This window comes from Pan paniscus, chromosome 16 (genome assembly GCF_029289425.2).
Source record: "Pan paniscus chromosome 16, NHGRI_mPanPan1-v2.0_pri, whole genome shotgun sequence".
NCBI classification, from domain to species: domain Eukaryota; kingdom Metazoa; phylum Chordata; class Mammalia; order Primates; family Hominidae; genus Pan; species Pan paniscus.
The window spans coordinates 41,512,885-41,530,755 of NC_073265.2; the positions used below are offsets into that span (position 1 = coordinate 41,512,885).

The 17,871-nt window shown below is 49.2% G+C and overlaps 1 protein-coding gene across 5 annotated transcripts in view; it reads right to left on the reverse strand.

The window, feature by feature from the left end:
* MYO5C (myosin VC) overlaps window positions 1-17,824 on the reverse strand; it is a 101,669-nt gene extending 83,845 nt beyond the window's left edge. For 3 of the 5 annotated variants that reach the window (XM_034938763.3, XM_034938764.3, XM_034938762.4), the window contains exons 1-4: window positions 17,480-17,824; window positions 6,277-6,387; window positions 3,004-3,169; window positions 2,369-2,513 (exon numbers count right to left, since the gene is read on the reverse strand). In XM_034938763.3, coding sequence (XP_034794654.3) covers window positions 2,369-2,513; window positions 3,004-3,169; window positions 6,277-6,387; window positions 17,480-17,506 — 449 coding nt within the window. In that variant the 5' untranslated portion in view covers window positions 17,507-17,824. Of the gene's footprint in view, window positions 1-2,368; window positions 2,514-3,003; window positions 3,170-6,276; window positions 6,388-17,260; window positions 17,344-17,479 lie in introns of those variants that run through there. The other 2 variants (XM_034938765.3, XM_034938766.3) reach the window with 2 other exon arrangements.
* Window positions 17,825-17,871: the final 47 nt, after the last annotated feature.

Genomic DNA, 17,871 nt, shown 5'->3' on the forward strand with positions numbered 1-17,871 from the left:
AGCAGGTATTCAGCATAAAGCACATTATTTACACAAACAGCTTGAGTTTAGGTAAAATGAGCCACTTTTTCAACCAAGAAATGTCAGGAACCGTCATGAAATCAGAGGCTAGCCATGGGCCACCTTGCAAGCAGGCCTCTAAAGATAGCAGCCTCAGGCCTTATGTCAACTCCTTTCTGCACATCCCACTTAAATATAAAAACATTTCAAGGACATTATTTTGAGAGCAATTATTCAAAAGATGCTTGGGAACATATGCGCTCTGCAAGCCAACATGCTCTGTTATATAATTTAGAGATTTTTAAAAAATGCATTAAACTTTTCATGTCGTAAGAGTGTGATGGTGGAAGCTTCCAACATGGCTCTGTGGATGTGGCACCGCTCACATGCCAGGTGCTGGGTGAATACAGATTCTCATTTAAGCTTCACGAAAATCCTACGACATAGATATCTCTTTTACAGAAGAGTAAAATGGTGACTCAGGGGTGGAGTGACTTGACCCAGAGCACAGAGCCACAGCCTCCCATGTAAATGCTAGAGGAGACTTTGGATACAGAGCCCCGGTCCAATATTTTCATTTCAAAGAGAGAAGATGAAGACTCTGAGAAGTGAAATGACATGCTCAGTGTCCCTCAGGGCATAGAACAGGGCTTTAGTAATCCCAGCCCTGTTCTACAGCCCTGAGGGACACTACCTGTCTAGCATCAAACAAGGCCAACACGAGCCTGCTTTGGGCTCCGTTCTGTTATGGCAGTTACACAGACAGACCTCCAAGGAGAAACTGGCTCTTTAGGGCTGAAGTGAGCACAGCCCTACAGTGCCAAAGAGCTCATCCCACCCATACCCAGTCCCTAATCACCATGATACCTGGGAGACCTACAGGGAGCCAGGGGAAAATCTCAGAACCACAGGGGTTTTAGGGTTAGAAGGAATCTTGGTGCAGCAGAAGCTGCTAATTCTCTACCCAGTATGCATTTGCATTCTCCTCTTCCTTCTTAGGGACTAGGCCCCAGTGGCCAGGCAGTGCCCCTCTGTGCATTTGAAAGACTGCACATCCCAGCCTCCCTATGTGAGTGAGGTCTGCCCGACGAGCTGTGAGAAGTGCTTTGTGGGGCTTCCAGAAAGTCTCCTTAACCTGGAGGGCCATACCCTTCCCCTCATATGCCTTGTTACCTAGAATATGGAAGACAGAGGTGAGAACTGGCTTGTCCCTGGGGATGACGGCCCCACCCCAGGGACAGGGAGCTGCACGGCACCGGGTCTCTGATGACTCTGAAGAAGCTCGGTCTAGCCCCAGACTGCCCATCAGACATCTGTGCAGGAAAGCAGCACGTGTTCTACCTCATGTAAGCACCACCTGCTCCCTCATTATAAGCAGCAGAACCAGGAATGGGTGCCCTCTGAGAGTCCAGCTCACAGACAAAGACATAAAGCGGAGGGAGCTCAGGAGCTGCGGCTGGGGTTATGCAGTAAAGATTTAGCTAAAGAGTCAGCAGGTCCAGGTCCTGTGCCTCAGATTTCCCATCTGTGAAATGAGGGCAATGAAGTCAGTCAACTTCACAGGAGTGCTGTAAGACTCAAGGGAGACCACTGTATGTGAAAGTTCTTTTGCAAACTGTAAAGGCAGCTACAAAGATAGGGTGGTGTTTTTATTCTCCATACTTTACAGATGAAGACACTGAAGCCAAAAGTGATAGTTATGGGAAAAATAAACTAGAGTTTAAAAATCTGAGCACAAATCCCAGATCTGCCTTTTACTTGCTGCCTACCCTGGGTTGGTTATTCCCTGAAGCTGTTTACTGCCCAGACATTTGCATCGTGGGCTATTCTGAGGCCATCCCAGATGACATATGGGAATGTGTGCACGGTGCCTCATTCACAGGAGGCTTTTCATACATGTGCACTAGTGAAACGAGAACTCCACAGGGCCCTACAAACACCTAGCAGTGAAATTAGGATAAAATTCCAAGTCTCCTGCACCTAAAACCTCCTGCAGCTAAAAACCCTGTCATCAGATCCTACTTCCTTGAATGGGTAAAAAAAAAAAGCTTAAACGTCTCATAGCAGAGAATAAATCAACACTCCTCCAACCAAACACACTGCAAGAAAAGCATCTGCTATTCCCAGACTGGTAGGACTGACTTGACTACCTTGAAGGAACAAAACCCAGGAAACTCCAGTCTTGACAGGTCAGGTACATGGAACAGTCGTTTGCTATTCATTCCAGGTAGTCGGCTCAACAAAGCACCACCTCTGGCCTATCTCTTTTAATGAGCCCAACCTAGATATCTCCCCTCCACTGTGATGGTCTGGCAAATGCAGGGAGCATTGGCAGAGCAAGGGGAAGTCCAGCTTGGCAGGAAGCTACCTGGCCATCTGCTTGTATGCCTCTTCTGCCACGGCAAATATGTGTGGGTCCATATCGCCCATGTTCTGCCCGCTGTAGGCGTGGATGATGGCATCTCCGTATATTGGCAACTGCTTGTAAGGATTCATGGCCACCAAAATGATTCCTGGGGAAAGATGTTAGATGCAGTTAAAAGACTCTTACTGCCACCTGCATCTCCAGTTTTTTTTTTTTAAGAAACCCCAGCTCTGTCGCTTATTAAACCTTCTGTGTGACTTTGGGCAAGTCACTTCACGCACTGAATTAATTCCCTGCCAGTCACCTACACCCTCGGGCTGTTCTGATGGTTGGTTGACAGGACAGGTGGAAATGCTCGCAAATGGAGAGGTTTTTGCAATTTGCAGTGTAAGTAATATCATTGCCCCAAATAAGTAATAAATGTATGAAATCTGATGAGAAACTCAAACACGAGCTTCGTTACATCTCTTTTTCTCGGTAGTCCAGTCTTAGTTCTTGTTGAAGATTCTCCCCACCCAGACACTTCTTTTTACAACAAACTCTGGGTGCTCAGTATAAACATAAAACAACCAGGAGGCTCTAGACAGCAAGCTTACATTCCAGTGCCATTCCTTACTTCCTAGAATTGCTCTCCTTACCACTGTAGGTGTAAATGAGTTTGGATTCTGCAAAGCGGATTCTGAGGTTGTGGAGCACCGCGGGCTCGTGAAGATAGCTGAGAGCCGTGAGGTCATTCTCGCCCACGAGGATGTCAGGATTCCGAAGTGGAGGCAGAGATTCTGTATTGACAGAATAATCCAGCTCCTATGGACAAAGATAAAAATTAAAGCTCTGGAAATAAAAGATTTTTGGTGTTTCTGTTGAAGCACTGTCCTTTGTCCTATCCACCCCTCCATCAGAGTCATCACTGACATTAAAAAGCAAATGTACGTATAGCAACAAGAAAATCTTCACAGCTGACTCCTGGAATAATGAAAAGTAGGAGCAGGGGACTAGGGCACTGGCTATGTGCACTGGGGCAAGTCACTCACCCTCTCTGGGCCTCACTTCTCTCATCTGCGAAGAGGAGCTAGAGCAGGGGTCCTTAGATCTACAGAGGCCTCAATAAGGGGTGTTGGGGAAGCTACAAGGGCAGAGATCCAGGTGCCCCATTCCTGAATCTCCCACAGGAGCTCTACCTATATGTGGTTTAAATGTTGAGGCCATGCAAGTTTTCATTTGAAAACAAGATGCTGCAGCTAAAATGACACAATGACCTACGGTCTCTTTAACTCTAAGGTTGTTGAGTCTCTGCTCAAAGTTGACATACTTGGTGGTGACAGATACCTAAAGGAGTCCATGCAGGTGGTGGTCTCTCCATGAAAGGCCCCTGGTGCAGGTGTCTCCTGTCTGCAGTTGCCCACATGCCCGAGGGCTCACAGCTCCCCCAGCAGGGCTGTCTATTCCTATCATTCTCAGCCCTGGGCCAAGGAATTTTCCCAGGCTTGCTCCTCTTCTGCTAGATTTAACCTAGTATTCCTAAAGCAGCTGCCTTAGCAGAACGAAGGTGAGGCGAGCATGCCCCGTGGCATCTGTGCCACAGACGACTGGGCCTTTCCAATGTCAGAGTATTCTAATTCCTACACTCCCATTTCACCACTGGGGGAAGTGAAGCCCAACTAAAGCGACTTGAGCAGGTTACCCAGCATGCTTGTTTCTCTTCCACCTTCCTAGGCCGCCTTCCTGGTATTCAGTCAGTATCTCTGGATTCCTTCTGATCTCTGGTCCTGGACCAGCTCCACAAGGTGGCCCAGCTGCCCTTCATCAACTGCCACTGTGCAGACCCCATGCCAAGCACTCAGCATGGATTGTTTCATTTAATCCTCAAAACTGCCTTCCAGGGAGGACGTGACTACCCCAACCAAGAAAGTCAATGAGACAGGTTCAGAAAGTTGGAGTTTGTTGTCCAAGGTCACACAGTTAATCTGGGCCTCACTCTGAAGCCTGTGCTCTCTCACTAGCACAGTGCTTCCTTGTCCATGGCAGGGGTTTTGCTGGCTGGTTGGTCTGTTCTGCATAAAGCGAGCAGCTCAGGGCAATCCACAACTGGACACGGATCCTCAGGCCAGCTCCTGCTCCCCTGTTACCAATGCAATTGTATTGTGACCTAACCCCGACCAGAATATTCTCAACCTAAACATTTTTGAAAATAAAATCAGGAAAAATGCTTCTCATACATACTGACTTTCCTTGTCTCTGTTTTTCTGTTGTAAATCCACAACCCCCACTTCTGGTTTGGCCTCTGTGTGTGTTATGTGTGAAAGCAACAGGGAGACAGAAAGGACAGACAGTCTTTGGGGGAGGGGAGAAAATGTAATGAACATTATGTTGACAGGTGGAGGCAGAGGTGACATTTTCCTACAGCACACAGGCCTTGTCTCTTACAGTACTGACAAAGGGTTGAGCTAAAGAGCGGTCTGGCTGCCCGCCATCCTACTCACCTCTGCAGCCGGGTCAAGGCCGGGAATGTAGCCACCTGAAGCCCTGCAGATATTACCAAAGCAGCAAACTGCCACTGCAGCTGCTGCCTTGAGATTTTCCTTCCCAAACAAAGCCATCTGATCCCTAATCAGAACCTTGTGCACAGGAGACACTCAATAAAAACTGCGAGGAGCTCCTGTTGGAAAGGGAAGCCCCGGGGAGCAGGAGCCTCTTCCCAGAGCTCCTGCCTTCAAACATGCACACAGGATAGTCTCATCGCACTTCAGCAACCCTGGGACGGTGCACAGTCATTACCTCCTTTGTACATATGGGGAAACTGGGGGCCTGGGCCAAAGACTTAACAAGTGGCCATGCCAGGATCTGACGCCAGACCATCTGATTCTAGAGGGTGTGTCTTTAACCGCTGTGTTCATCTGCCTTCCCAGGATCTCAGGAAATGTCTCCCAAATCCAGGACAGTCTGATTAGAAGTAGTGTGTCCTGTGTCTGCAGAACCCATTTACATGCTTTGTCAATTAATCCTCACATGATGTTCCCCAGACCCACCTCTGGGATCTAGATGGAGCACAAATCCCCTGCCCAGTTCTCTACCCAGATACTTGATTCTAAACCCGTCCAGTCACCCTAGGCTACTAATCCAGTGGGATGTCACTACAGCAATGGTGGGCAAGGACAACTCATGAGGGACACTTAGAGCAAATGCAAAGTCTTCAGAAGCTGCGTCATCAGAAGGCACATGCAGCCTTGCAGGGAAGCTCCTCAATAGCTCATCCTACCACAGGAGCAACTGCTAAAGTTCATCCTCACCTCCCCCTCACCACACCAGCACCAACAGAGGCACCTCATAATGTCACACAAAGCTGGGTGTCCATGTCTTCTTGTCCCTGCCACACTCCCTCCCTTACACATTTCTATATATCTGTGGACCGACTCCCTCCAGTCTCCTCCCACTCCTCCCTCTCCCTGCCTGTTTTCTATCTCCCTCTTCTCATTTTCCTCCCCTTCACATCTTGATGTTTTTCTCTACCAGCGTATGCCTTGGGCTCAAACGACTTCTCACCAAGTTTTTCATCTTTGCCCAATCTCTGGGCTGAGACTCAGGAAGCCAAAATGGCGAATCACTTTTCAGCATTCTCCCAGTAATGCTGGGTGCCTGGAAACGCAGTGCCGTGGCACAGACCTGGCTCCTGCAGCTGGGCCCTCATTACAGAGAGAGGCCCGGTGGATGCAGGGCAGCACAGGGGCGGGAGGGAAGGAGTACAGACACATCAGTGAGTCCTGGCACCAGGGGGCCATTTGGGGATGGTGCTGGTGCCCACTCGTGCGCCCTCCCCTGGGTGCCTCCCACGGGGTCCACGTGCTCCCATCCTTACACACACCCCAGCTACTGCTTTACACATCGACGTAGCTGTGAACAGCAAGGACCCTCACCGTTCCATCCTCCAGCAGGAGTCGCAGGACCTTGTCACCAACTCTGTAGTCCTTGGCTATTTCAGCAGACTTCCAAACTTCTTCGGGATCGGGAATCCAGACCCTGTTGTACTGACCAACAGGATGAGAAAAGCTGAATTTCAGGACTTCCAAAATTATGGATCAATGCATGGTTAGACACAGGAAGGTTTCTTTCTGTCCACTAGGTCAGCTCCTTCATGAGGAATACGTCTACCTAATTTTGCTTATGAGGTGATCTTTCGTGCATCTGTGATGCACCAGGCCTGGCTGCCTCAGTTTACAGGCAACAGAACTCCCAAAGCCTCCTAGATAAACCTTGAACGCTGAAAGCCTGTACGTGGGAAAGAAATCCGCGAGTCCCTTAATGGAAACATCTCACGGCTGTCTACGGGGTTAGAGGAGAGGGATTTCTTTCACCACTGATTTGACTATGGAACTCTGGGCCAGACACTTAATTTCTAGTGCCTCATTTTTCTCATCCATAAAATTGGCACAACAATACCTATTTTCACCAGTTCCCTGGGAGGTTAAATTAGACTTTGTACTTGAAAGAACGTTGTAAAATGCTACGAAAGTATTGTTACAGCAATGTCATCATAATCTTATCACACTGGTGGGCTGCCAAGGATTCCCACAGTTGGAAATGCAGAAGTCCAGACACAGCCACCCAGCTCAATTCCCAGCAGGCAATGGCACGCCTGGCTCAGCGCCGATGTACAAGTCTTTAGGTAGAACCACGTTGCTGTGGGCTGAACTGTGTGTCCCCCAAATTCATATGTTGAAGCCCTAACCCCCAACTGACTGTATCTGAGAAGGATCTTCAGAAGGTAATTAAGGTTCAGTGAGGTCATGAGGGTAAGGCACTGACCCAATAGGATTTTTTTTTTTGAGATGGATTTTCATTCTTGTTGCCCAGGCTGTAGTGCAACGGCACGATCTTGGCTCATTGCAACCTCCACCTCCCAGGTTCAAGTGATTCTCCTGCCTCAGCCTCCCGAGTAGCTGGGATTACAGGCACCCGCCACCATGCCTGGCTAATTTTGTATTTTTAGTAGAGTCAGGGTCTCACCATGTTGGTCAGGCTGGTCTCAAACTCCTGACCTCAGGCGATCCACCTGCCTCAGCCTCCCAAAGTACTGGGATTACAGGCATGAGCCACCACGCCTGGCAGGATTTAAAAATTAGTGTCCTTATAAGAGACACCTGAGAGTTTGATGTATTTTTCTACAATATGCATCTATTACTTTTACAATCAGAACAATAAATATTAATCTTTAAAGGCAAATATCAAAATATAAGCCCCCCCCTCAAAGAATGGTACATAAATTCTGTGATATGGGACATAGTAACTTTATTTATAGTGGCCAAAAATTGGAAACAGACTAAATGCCCATTAATGAGAATTAAAAAAAAAACACCTGCAGAATACCCATACAATGAAATACAACTTACCCATAAAAGGAATGAACTACTGATGTAAGCAAAAGCATGGGTGAGTCACCAAAGCACGCTGAGTTAAAGAAGCCTTACACAAATGAGTACCTCCTATGTGAGTCCCTTCAAATCAAGTTCTGGAACAGCTAAAACTAAAGCATGCTGGGAAAAAATTCACAGCAGTAGTTGCCTCTGAGGGTGGGTGGGGCCAGGGAGTGACTCCGAAGGTGTATGAGGGGATCTTCTGGGAGTGATGGTAACATTCTGTATCTTGATGGGGCTCGGGTTACATAGGGGCTAAGCACTTTTCAAACCTCAGACAATGCAGACTTAAGATTTGTGCATTTCATTTTCTGTAAATTTTACACAAAAAATTAAACAAATATGGAACTCTAGTTAATATGCATACTAAAATATTTAGAAGGTGTATTGATATATGGCTTACTCAAAGATGCTTCAAAAAAGTGAGATGAATTGAAGGTCAGATAGAAGGACAGAAAGATGGATAGACATGGGATACAATGAATACGGTAGAATGTCCACACCAGAATCCAGGTGGTAAAACAGGTGTTCACTATAAAATTCTTTTTCTTTCTTTCTTTCTTTTTTTTTTTTAAGAGACAGGATCTAGTTTTGTGGCCCAGGCTGGAGTGCAGTGACGTGATCACAGCTCACTGGAGCCTTGAACTCCTGGGTTCAAGTGATCCTCCTATGTCAGCCTCCCAAAGTGCTAAGATTACAGGTATAAGCCATCATGCCTGACCTGTAAAGTTCTTTCAACATTGCATTATGCTTAACATGTTCATATAAAAATGCTGGAGGAAATAAAGAATAAGAATAAAACAGGCTGGGCACGGTGGCTCACACCTGTAATCCCAGCACTTTGGGAGACCCAGGTGGGTGGATCACCTGAGGTCAGGAGTTGGAGACCAGCTTGGCCAACATGGTGAAACCCTGTCTCTACTAAAAACACAAAAATTAGCTGGGCGTGGTGGTGCATGCCTGTAATCCCAACTACTCAGGAGGCTGAGGCAGGAGAATCGCTTGAACCCAGGAGGTGGAGGTTGCAGTGAGCCGAGATCGCACCACTGCACTCCAGCCTGGGAGACAAGAGTGAAACTCTGTCTCAAATGAAAAAAAAACAAACAAAGTTCACAGTACAAGTACTAGACTAGGACAATGCTGGATGAGGAACCTATCTATTAGTTAATATAAATCGCCTTACTTAATCAATAAAACAGAAAAGTCACTGGATGGATATCAATCATGACTACCCCTAAATCATTTGAGTTGCTTTAATCCTTAACAGCTAGCAAAAAGCAGAAGCTTGCCGAAACGTGACATGGATGTGTAAGTTTTGAGAGAACGAGAATGGAAGAATGACCTGGCAGGCAGTGACACACACTCTTGTGCAGATAGGACGATGGAGGCCTCATAAAGAAACACACAGACACGCCTGTCTCAGGCACACACACCCACACCCATCCTTGTTGCCACGGGCTACACAGCTCCTACCCCAGGTCTGCTATTGAAAATATTTATTACTAACGTCATGAAGCTTACTTCATTAAAATGGATTAGGAATGGGGTCCTCATAAGAGACACCTGAGAGTTGGATGTATTTTCTACAATATGTACCTATTACTTTCATAATCAGAACAATGAATGTTAATCTTTAAAGGCAAATATCAAAATATATGCCCCCCAAAAGAATTGTACATGAATTACCAAATTTATCAAGAATTGGCCACTACAGAGTCTCAGAACTGATTATCTACTCCAAGTTGTTTGTCAAACTCCTTTTTAGAGCTGCAGAAAGCCTACTTCAAAAGGAAGTTCTGGCCAGGCGCGGTGGCTCACGTGTGTAATCCCAGCACTTTGGGAGGCCGAGGTGGGTGGATCCCCTGAGATTGGGAGATTGAGAATAGCCTGACCAACATGGAGAAACCCCGTCTCTACTAAAAATACAAAAGTAGCTGGGCGTGGTGGCGCATGCCTCTAACCCCAGCTACTTGGGAGGCTGAGGCAGGAGAATCGCTTGAACCCGAGAGGCGGAGGTTTCTGTGAGGCAAGATCTTGCCATTGCACTGCAGCCTGGGTGACATGCGTGAAACTCCGTCTCAAAAAAAAAAAAAAAAATTAAGTTGTAACAGCTGGCTAAGCGAAGCAGGTGAAAGCGGAGGTGTTCTGATGGGAGCTGGAGCTGAGAGCCATGGGGGCCTTCCAAGGAAGCCTGGGCTCTGAGAAGTAATGTGAAAGTCACTAGGCCAATCAATCCTTTTGTTTAACAGAGCCCCTAACTGAAGCCCAGAGAGAAATAACTCACCAAACAGCAGACAGAGTCTCAAAGGACCAGGACTCCAGCAGAGCTAGGGCCTGTGACTCCTAGTTTGAACTCCATGTTAATTAAGCGAATCTGGCCCTGAAAGTAATCCTGAACTCTGAACTGCAACCATCTACTTGAGAGTCCGTGTGCTCTCCTAACTATAATTTAGGATTGGTTTCAGCTAAAAGTGGTATTAAATGGCAGGCAGTATTAGGACATACGTAACCACTGACGGCTTCTCTTCTGAAGACCAGTGACTCCTCAGCCCAGTACCCCAGGCCGCCCACACCCTGCGATCCTGGTGCTTCTGCTGGCATCGAGTGCCCTGCAGCTGAAACCCAGCCTGGTAAGTAAACAACGGTGAGTTTACTCAGCTCCGGGTAAGTTCCACCCATTCATTCCTGTCCCCTCCTCCCTCACATTCCTCTACCCACAAAGCAATGCTTCAAACTGGAGGAAGAGTTAACTTTACAGCATTCATCCAAACAGATGCAGTCCGCAGTCCATGCAAACAATGTAACCAGCTGTCAAATGACCTCCAGAATATGGGGCCTTCCCATGAGGCAGGAGTCTGTGGACTGGGATGGAACGGCTTGCCAAGCCCTTCAGCGGAGCCAAGAAAGAGAGGGCCACCTCCCAACTTCCCTGAGTGCCCTCCCCATGCCAAGGCGCCAAGCTGAGGCAGAGGCTCGGGACCACTGAACCTTATGAGCTCAAGACCATGCCAGCCACCCCCCCAAGGCACACAGGTGAGATGAGAACAGCATCTTCTCACGCCACCTGCTTTTCTGAGGGATCTTCTGGCATGAGCCACAGAAATGACTTGAAGACTTATATGGAAGATGGGACAAGATGGGACGACATGAGTTTCCCTCCTAGAACCGCTTTCTGGACTGGGAGTGTCCACACTCCAGGTCAGCCAGGCCAGATTGTCACACCATGCCCCTCTCTTCCTCCTCCTCTTCATTCGCTCCTTATGGGCCCCTCCCCTGGCTCCCCTGCCCCTCCCACTCCCCCCCATGTCCGTGTCTCCCAAGGTCCTTCCCAGCCTCTTCTCATGATAGGCTGTTTCTGGAGAGTTCCACCCAATTCCACAGCTTCTGCAACCGCCTGGCACCTGTGCATCTGAGACCTCCCACCCAGATCGTGCACTGGAGCTCTACACCACATTTCCAATTGCCTCCAAGATGTCAGCCCCTAAATGTCCTCGTAGACTCATAAATTCCAAACTCCAGTGATGCTGACGCTCCTCCTTCCTAGCTCTCTTGCCCCTCATGTCAGAAGCCTGGGACAGTGCTGGGCACCCCTCTGTGTCTCCACCCCAACAGCCCAACAGTCACCAGGTGCTAGAAAAGACTGCCTTTTAAAAGCCCTCTCCTGTCCGCCCCTGCCTACCAGCCCCCTTGCCATGGCCATAAGTCAGCCCCCAACCCTACCCCCACCAATCTTCTCTTGACTGGTGCAGCAGCCCCCGGAGGCTTCCTCAGCCAGGCTGAGCACCAGGTTTCTTTGGGCAGACAGACTCTCTCATCCGTACATGATTGGAATTCCTGTGGGTGGGGCCCGGCAAGAGAAAAGCTTTGAAAATCAACCCCCACATGGGTTTTGAGGAAGAGCCAGGCCTGGGCAACCAGCATTCTGGCCAATTTTCCTACTCAGGACTCACCCTCTTTTCAATCCACCCTCTGCCTGTGGCCACCCAAAACCACTAGCACTTTCTGGAACATGGCAGGCCTTCTTTGGCTTTCTGCTGTGTACTTCTGTTCCTTCCACCCTAGCCCCACCCATCCTCTCCCCATCCAAGAGCAAACAGCTCTGAACAGTCTGGAGTAGCTGGAGACACTCCTCATCTTGGCACTCTCCTTGCCACTTGCCATCTAGCAGAGCTGGATGCTTCCCTTGAGCGCTCTCTGCCCCTCCCCCTGGTATCTAGGCTGCCTCCCATCTCCCCCACTGGCATTTGAACTTTAAGAGCCTACTCTTTGTGCTTGGAATCCAATGCAAAGACTTCCCATAACTAGCACTCCATAAACAACTTTTGAACAAAAATTCAAATTCCCAGTGGTTCAGTTGCACCAATTAAAGACTAAGTATTTCAGTCTTTTCATCCCTTTTTTTCTCTTTGAACTACCCATACATAATACAATGGATACATTTAATTTTCCAGAGTTGTTAATGGTATATAGAAGTCTAAAAACTATTTAGAATTAGCCAAATTAAAAAAAAATCGTTACACTGAACTTTGACCTCATTTTAGACAGGGGCCCTGGACTGCTAGTCAATACACTTCTTTTGACCTTGCACATCTGAGTTTCAGCAGAACTTTGAAGATATTTGTGAGTTCCTCTTGCACAAGTGAAAGAAACAGATGGTGGAATGACTGTAGTGAACCTGTCACTACACAGTCATAACCTGAGTTCTAATTAATGAGCAAGAGCAACCTTTAGGAAAAAAAAAAAAAAGGTCTCCAGAGGCATGCCACAGAGCTCTACCGCCTCCCCTTTCATTCAACACTTTCACCAGTATCGTAGATGAAAAAACAAAACACATGTATCAAACAAGCAGATGAAATGATTGATTAGCTAAAGATGATCAAGATTCAAAAGGTTTTTACAAGCTACAGAAACGCTGGGCACTAAATAAAACGGAAAATTTTATAGGGATAAATGTAAAGTCTGTATTTAGGTAAAAAAACATCAACTGTATTATAATAGCATCAGTATTTGAGTAATCTTTATTAAGCATTATGTGTCAGGTGCTGTGCTAAGGATTTCACACGCCATTAATCCTCATAGTGACCTCCTCAGCTGGTGAGCATGATTCAGTCCATTATACTGGTGTGGAAACTCAGGTTAAGTAACTTGCCTGGTGTCACCCAGTTAGTAAGGGGCAGGACCAGGACTTGATTTGACCCACCAGGGGCAGAGCATGTACCAGCTCTGCTTAAAGCACTAACATAATGCCAGGATACACTGAGGGATGCTCACAAGAAGTTGCACCGTACTCATGGCTGAGCAGACCAAGGCTAGAGAATAGTGCCACTAAAATGGGCGTCAGGGTGTGAAAATTCACCCAGAGGAAGGTGGCCTGGATGCTGAGGGTCTGGAATGATGCTGTCAGAGAAATGGTTGGTGGCACTGCCACTCTCCTCAAGCCGTCTGTCCTACCCACCCTTCCTGCTCAGCAGCTGTCAAGCTCTCTGGGCTTTCTTCCTTCTCTGTCAGTATCTCTGTGCCTTCAACTCCTGCCACTGTGGCCTCAGGCCCTCACTCCTTTCTGAGGTTAACCCATGCCTGGTGCCTTTCTTACGTCTTCAAACTGCAGTCCTCTGCTGGTCTCCTCCCTTTCGCGGGTCATGTCAGACTTTCCCCTTCCCCTTCACAGTTCTACCCAAACAGAAACGACGCCAGGGACCAAACCTAGCGGCCAAACCTAACAACCCATCCCCAGCATTCATCCTTGTTGACTTCTCTGCAGCTACTAGAAAGAAAGACCGTCCAATCTTTAGGCAGTGATATATGTGGTCTTTTTTCTTTGTTTGCATATTTTATGTTGTTTTTTTTTTTTTTTTTTTTTTTGAGACAGAGTCTTGCTCTGTCGCCCAGGCTGGAGTGCAGCAGCGCGATCTCGGCTCGCTGCAAGCTTCGCCTCCCGGGTTCACGCCATTCTCCTGCCTCAGCCTCCTGAGTAGCTGGGACTACAGGCGCCTGCCACCACGCCTGGCTAATTTTTTTGTATTTTTAGTAGAGACGGGGTTTCACCGTGTTAGCCAGGATGGTCTCGATCTCCTGACCTCGTGATCCGCCCGCCTCGGCCTCCCCAAGTGCTGGGATTACAGGCGTGAGCCACCGCACCCGGCCGCATATTTTATATTTATCCTCATACAGTATATAAACTGTTGTGCCCCATTTTTCACATAACCATGTTTTCATGTTATGAACTCTTCAGAAATAGTACTTTTAATGGCTTCATGCTGTTTTACCATGTGAGTCTTCCATAATTTACTTAACTTTACCCCTCTTGCTGGACACTGGGATTGGTTCCAATTTAGTTATTATAAGGAAAAATACAAATAAGCAGGTGTCAGGAAAGGTAGATAGAAAGTGGATGAACTTCTCACAAGCCCACTGTGTGCGGGGAAAAGGTCAGATCCCTTGAAGAAGAGGAAGATAATAAAGGCGGTTGAACCAAGGTGGTGGTAGTGAGAGACACTAAGAACATAGGTTTTCAACTCCGGCTCCATCACTTATATGTTACCTTAGCAACTTACCTGACCTGAGCCATTTCTAAAAGTGTGAGATCATCTAACACACAGAGTTGTTTATTCAGATTAAATGAGAGGGGGCACATGAAACTCTGAGGATGGCATCTAGCACATAGAGATAAAAATAACATCATCCATATCATCGTCTCCATGGTCCTAGCTATTTCTGTAAGCAAAAACGTTCAGTCATGCACACAGGTGCACATCAAACATTTATGAAGCCCCCACTGTCCCCCGCTCACTGAAAGCTCTTGGTCAATAGTGGAGACACAGAGTTCACGAGCTGTTACCGGGCAATATGGAAGGCACCGTGTGGAGGGGCTAGCTGCAGAGGCTTTCTCAGAAGAGGTCCTGCTCAAATTGAAGGTGGAAGGTGCAGGTGCCATGAGCAAAGGTGACAGACAGAGGCTCAGACAGGTGGAGTTCGTGTGCCAAGGCACGCAGTGGCAACGTGCAAGCAAGGCATTGAGGGAATGGCAAGGAGTCTGGCAGAGCATGAGCCAGGTAACAGCAGGAAGGCAGGGAGAGAGGCAGGACCTCGTGGCTGGTCAGTGAGTCTGAAAGCAATGGGAGCCTCTAGAGGTGGTAGAGCAGAGAATGCCAGACCGGCTCTTCTTAGAGAGATTTCAAATAGGGGAACTGCTGCTCTGAACATTTCTAAGGCATGGCACCTGTAGCTTTTCAAAAGAGATGGATGATTTTACACCTCACCTGGCAGCGATTGCTCCCCTCACCAAGACTTCTCCTGGAGTTCCCTCTTCCCTGTTCCCACAGGGTGCCTTCCAGCTCCCCTGTTAGCTCCTCCTCTGGATGGCTCCATCTCAGCCCTTCTGCTTCCTCTCACTCCTTGCACAGATGCATTCCCCGCTGGCCTGTCCCTCGCCCTCTTCTCTGTCTGCCTTCTCCCACCTTGGTGAGACCCTCAGTGTCTTGTTGGCTTCAGTGAGCACCTCTGGGCAGAAGACCCTCGGCAGGGCCCATCCCCTCCCTCTGACACCTCCCACCCTGCAAGTCACCTTCCCTTGGAAGCCCCCTCAGCCCTTCAGCCTCTGCAAATACAGAACTTGCCTGATGACTTTCTTAAGAAGTATTTCCTCCTCATGCCACATCCTTAATTCACTCAAGGGCACCACCCTGCTGTCTCTCATACAGACTCTAACCTCAAATGTCATCCTTGGCTGGTCCCTTCAACCCCCACCCCACTCCCCAGTCCAGCCTCTCAGCCTCACCTGCCTCCACCCTCCATGGCCAACATTGCAGCTCTAATTCTTTTCCAACAGCTGGAATGACCTGAGAATTCAGCTACGTGACCCTGGCCTCTCTCCTCCACAGCCCAAGGGCGCTGCTGGCATACATAGCAAATCTAACAGTCCTAACACACCACCCTTGATTCTGCCAGCCCCTACTCAAAACCCACACTGGGGAATAAAGCCCTGACCTCGCTCTCTGGCTGCCATGGCCCTCCCCTTCACACCTCTAGAACAGACAAAATGGGGGCTAACTGCCCACCAGGAAGGGAGGTGGCAGCCTAGGAACACAGGTGTCTACATGGACACAAGGTCGGTGGGGATGGCCATCAGGCTGCGTCAGTCTCTGGGATTCTCAGATTCTCATTCCCTCCAAGCTTGTACCTTTAAACTCCTTCCTATCAGTTTTCTTACATTGTGCCTGGTACTTACTAGACATTTAATAAATATCTGAGGTTTGAGGCACCTGAAAATAGGGGTGCTTGCACCTGTGTGTTTCTGCTTCTGGAAATACTGTCACCTCAAATAGGTTCAGCAGCAGCATTTCTCTCTGTCCTCCAAAGTATCGTCGAAGACTAGTCCAAGACTTTTCTTTCACTTCCAGTAAACTGAAGGCTGAAGAAGCGCTGTTGGCTGTCTGGGGGCTCACAGTCTCACTGGTGAAAATATTCTAGAACAAAACTAGGGCAATTCAAACACTGTCCATTTAGAACTCCAGTTAATGGAGATGCAATAGAGGAGAAACTACAGTTCGGTTGCTTTGTGTCCGGACTGTTACTAAGTAATCAAAGTAGAAGAAAAACGTTTGCTTAAACCATTGAAACATGATTTTTTAAATAACTATCTTTTCTATCTACAGCAAAAGCATCTTTTAAAGTAGAAAGCTAGAGCATGTGTCCGGGGAAATGGATGGATTCTAGTTCCACTCGTCTGAATACTGAGGTCTCTAGATTTCCCCAACTGGTGTATAGGAGGATCAGGCTTTATGGCTATTCAAATGGATTTTTTTTTTCCAAAAGTGCTAACACTGTCACACTCTTTATCCAAATAATTACCCAAGCCCATCTCAGAGGGTTTGGGGCATATGTGGGAACGCTGCCCTTCCGAGGTAAGAGGTGGAGCCCCAGCCAGCAGAAAGGAAGCTTCTGAGGAATGCTCTAGTGTTTCCCAGAGTCAGGGTATATGAAAGGCGCTTTAGAAACTGTGGTGTTTGTACTGTTGCTAACAGTACAGATGTTAGGCAAAGAGCCTACGACTGCACCTCGTGGCCCCTGGGCTCCCCAAGCGCTTGGTGCCACTGCAGTGCCCTCAAGCCTGTGACCCAGGCTGCTTCAGCTTCTGATGAGCCTACATGCACGTTCACGCACTTTGAAGACACAGAATTCTAGAAAGCAGCCCGAACGCTGCGGCCATAAGCTTCTATGCCAGCTCGTTCAAGGGGGTCCCAGGAGGGGCCAGGAGACTGGCCGGCGTCTCAGCTTCCTACGTCCGCATGGGCAACTCTGATTCCACCCGTGGTGTGGTAGGAAGGGACCGAGGCGCTCCAGTCCCGGGAGATGGGGACGCACGCGCGACCCCTGGGCACTGGGGATTCTAGGCCCCGAGGCCGGAGCGGCGGAGGGGGCGGCCCCTCCCACAGGGTCTTCCCACCCACAGGGCACCCAGGCGCAGCGGAGCCAGGAGGGGGCTTACCCGCGGGCAGGGACGGAGCACGCCGGGGCCCTGGAGGGGCGACGCTCGCTCGTGTCCCCGGTCCCCGTGGCCCCTCCGCGGCGCCTCCGCGGCCCCCAGCGCGCGCCCGCCCGCCCTGCCGTGTCAGGTGCGCAGGTGTGGCCCGGGCGCCAGGTCGAGTCAGCGTTAGCAGGGCCGGCTCCCCCACAGCGCTCCCAGGAGCCCAGCGGACCCTCCTACCTGCGTGTACAGCTCGGCCACCGCCATGGGCAGGAGGGGCCGGGGCCAGGCCGGGGCTGCCGAACGTGCGAGGCTCGGGGGCTGGGCCTGCGCCGCAGAGGCCGGGCGCAGGAGAGACCGCCGCGGAAATCACCGCCGGGCCATCTTGCCCAAAGTTTTCCAACGGCCTCCTGTTCCCGTTCCCGAGTTGGCGGCGAGGGGAGGGGGCAGCGGCGGGATTGGTCCCTCCAAGCTTGGCCCGGCTAGTCGGCGCTGCCATTGGCCGGGGCCGGGCGGCTGCACCTGGCGGGAGCGCGGGTGGAGAAGGTTGGGGCCCGGGGCGCGCTGTCAGGCAGGAACAGAAGCATCCGGAGGCTGCCCGGCCCGAGTGTTAGCTCCTCAAAGAGCAGAGG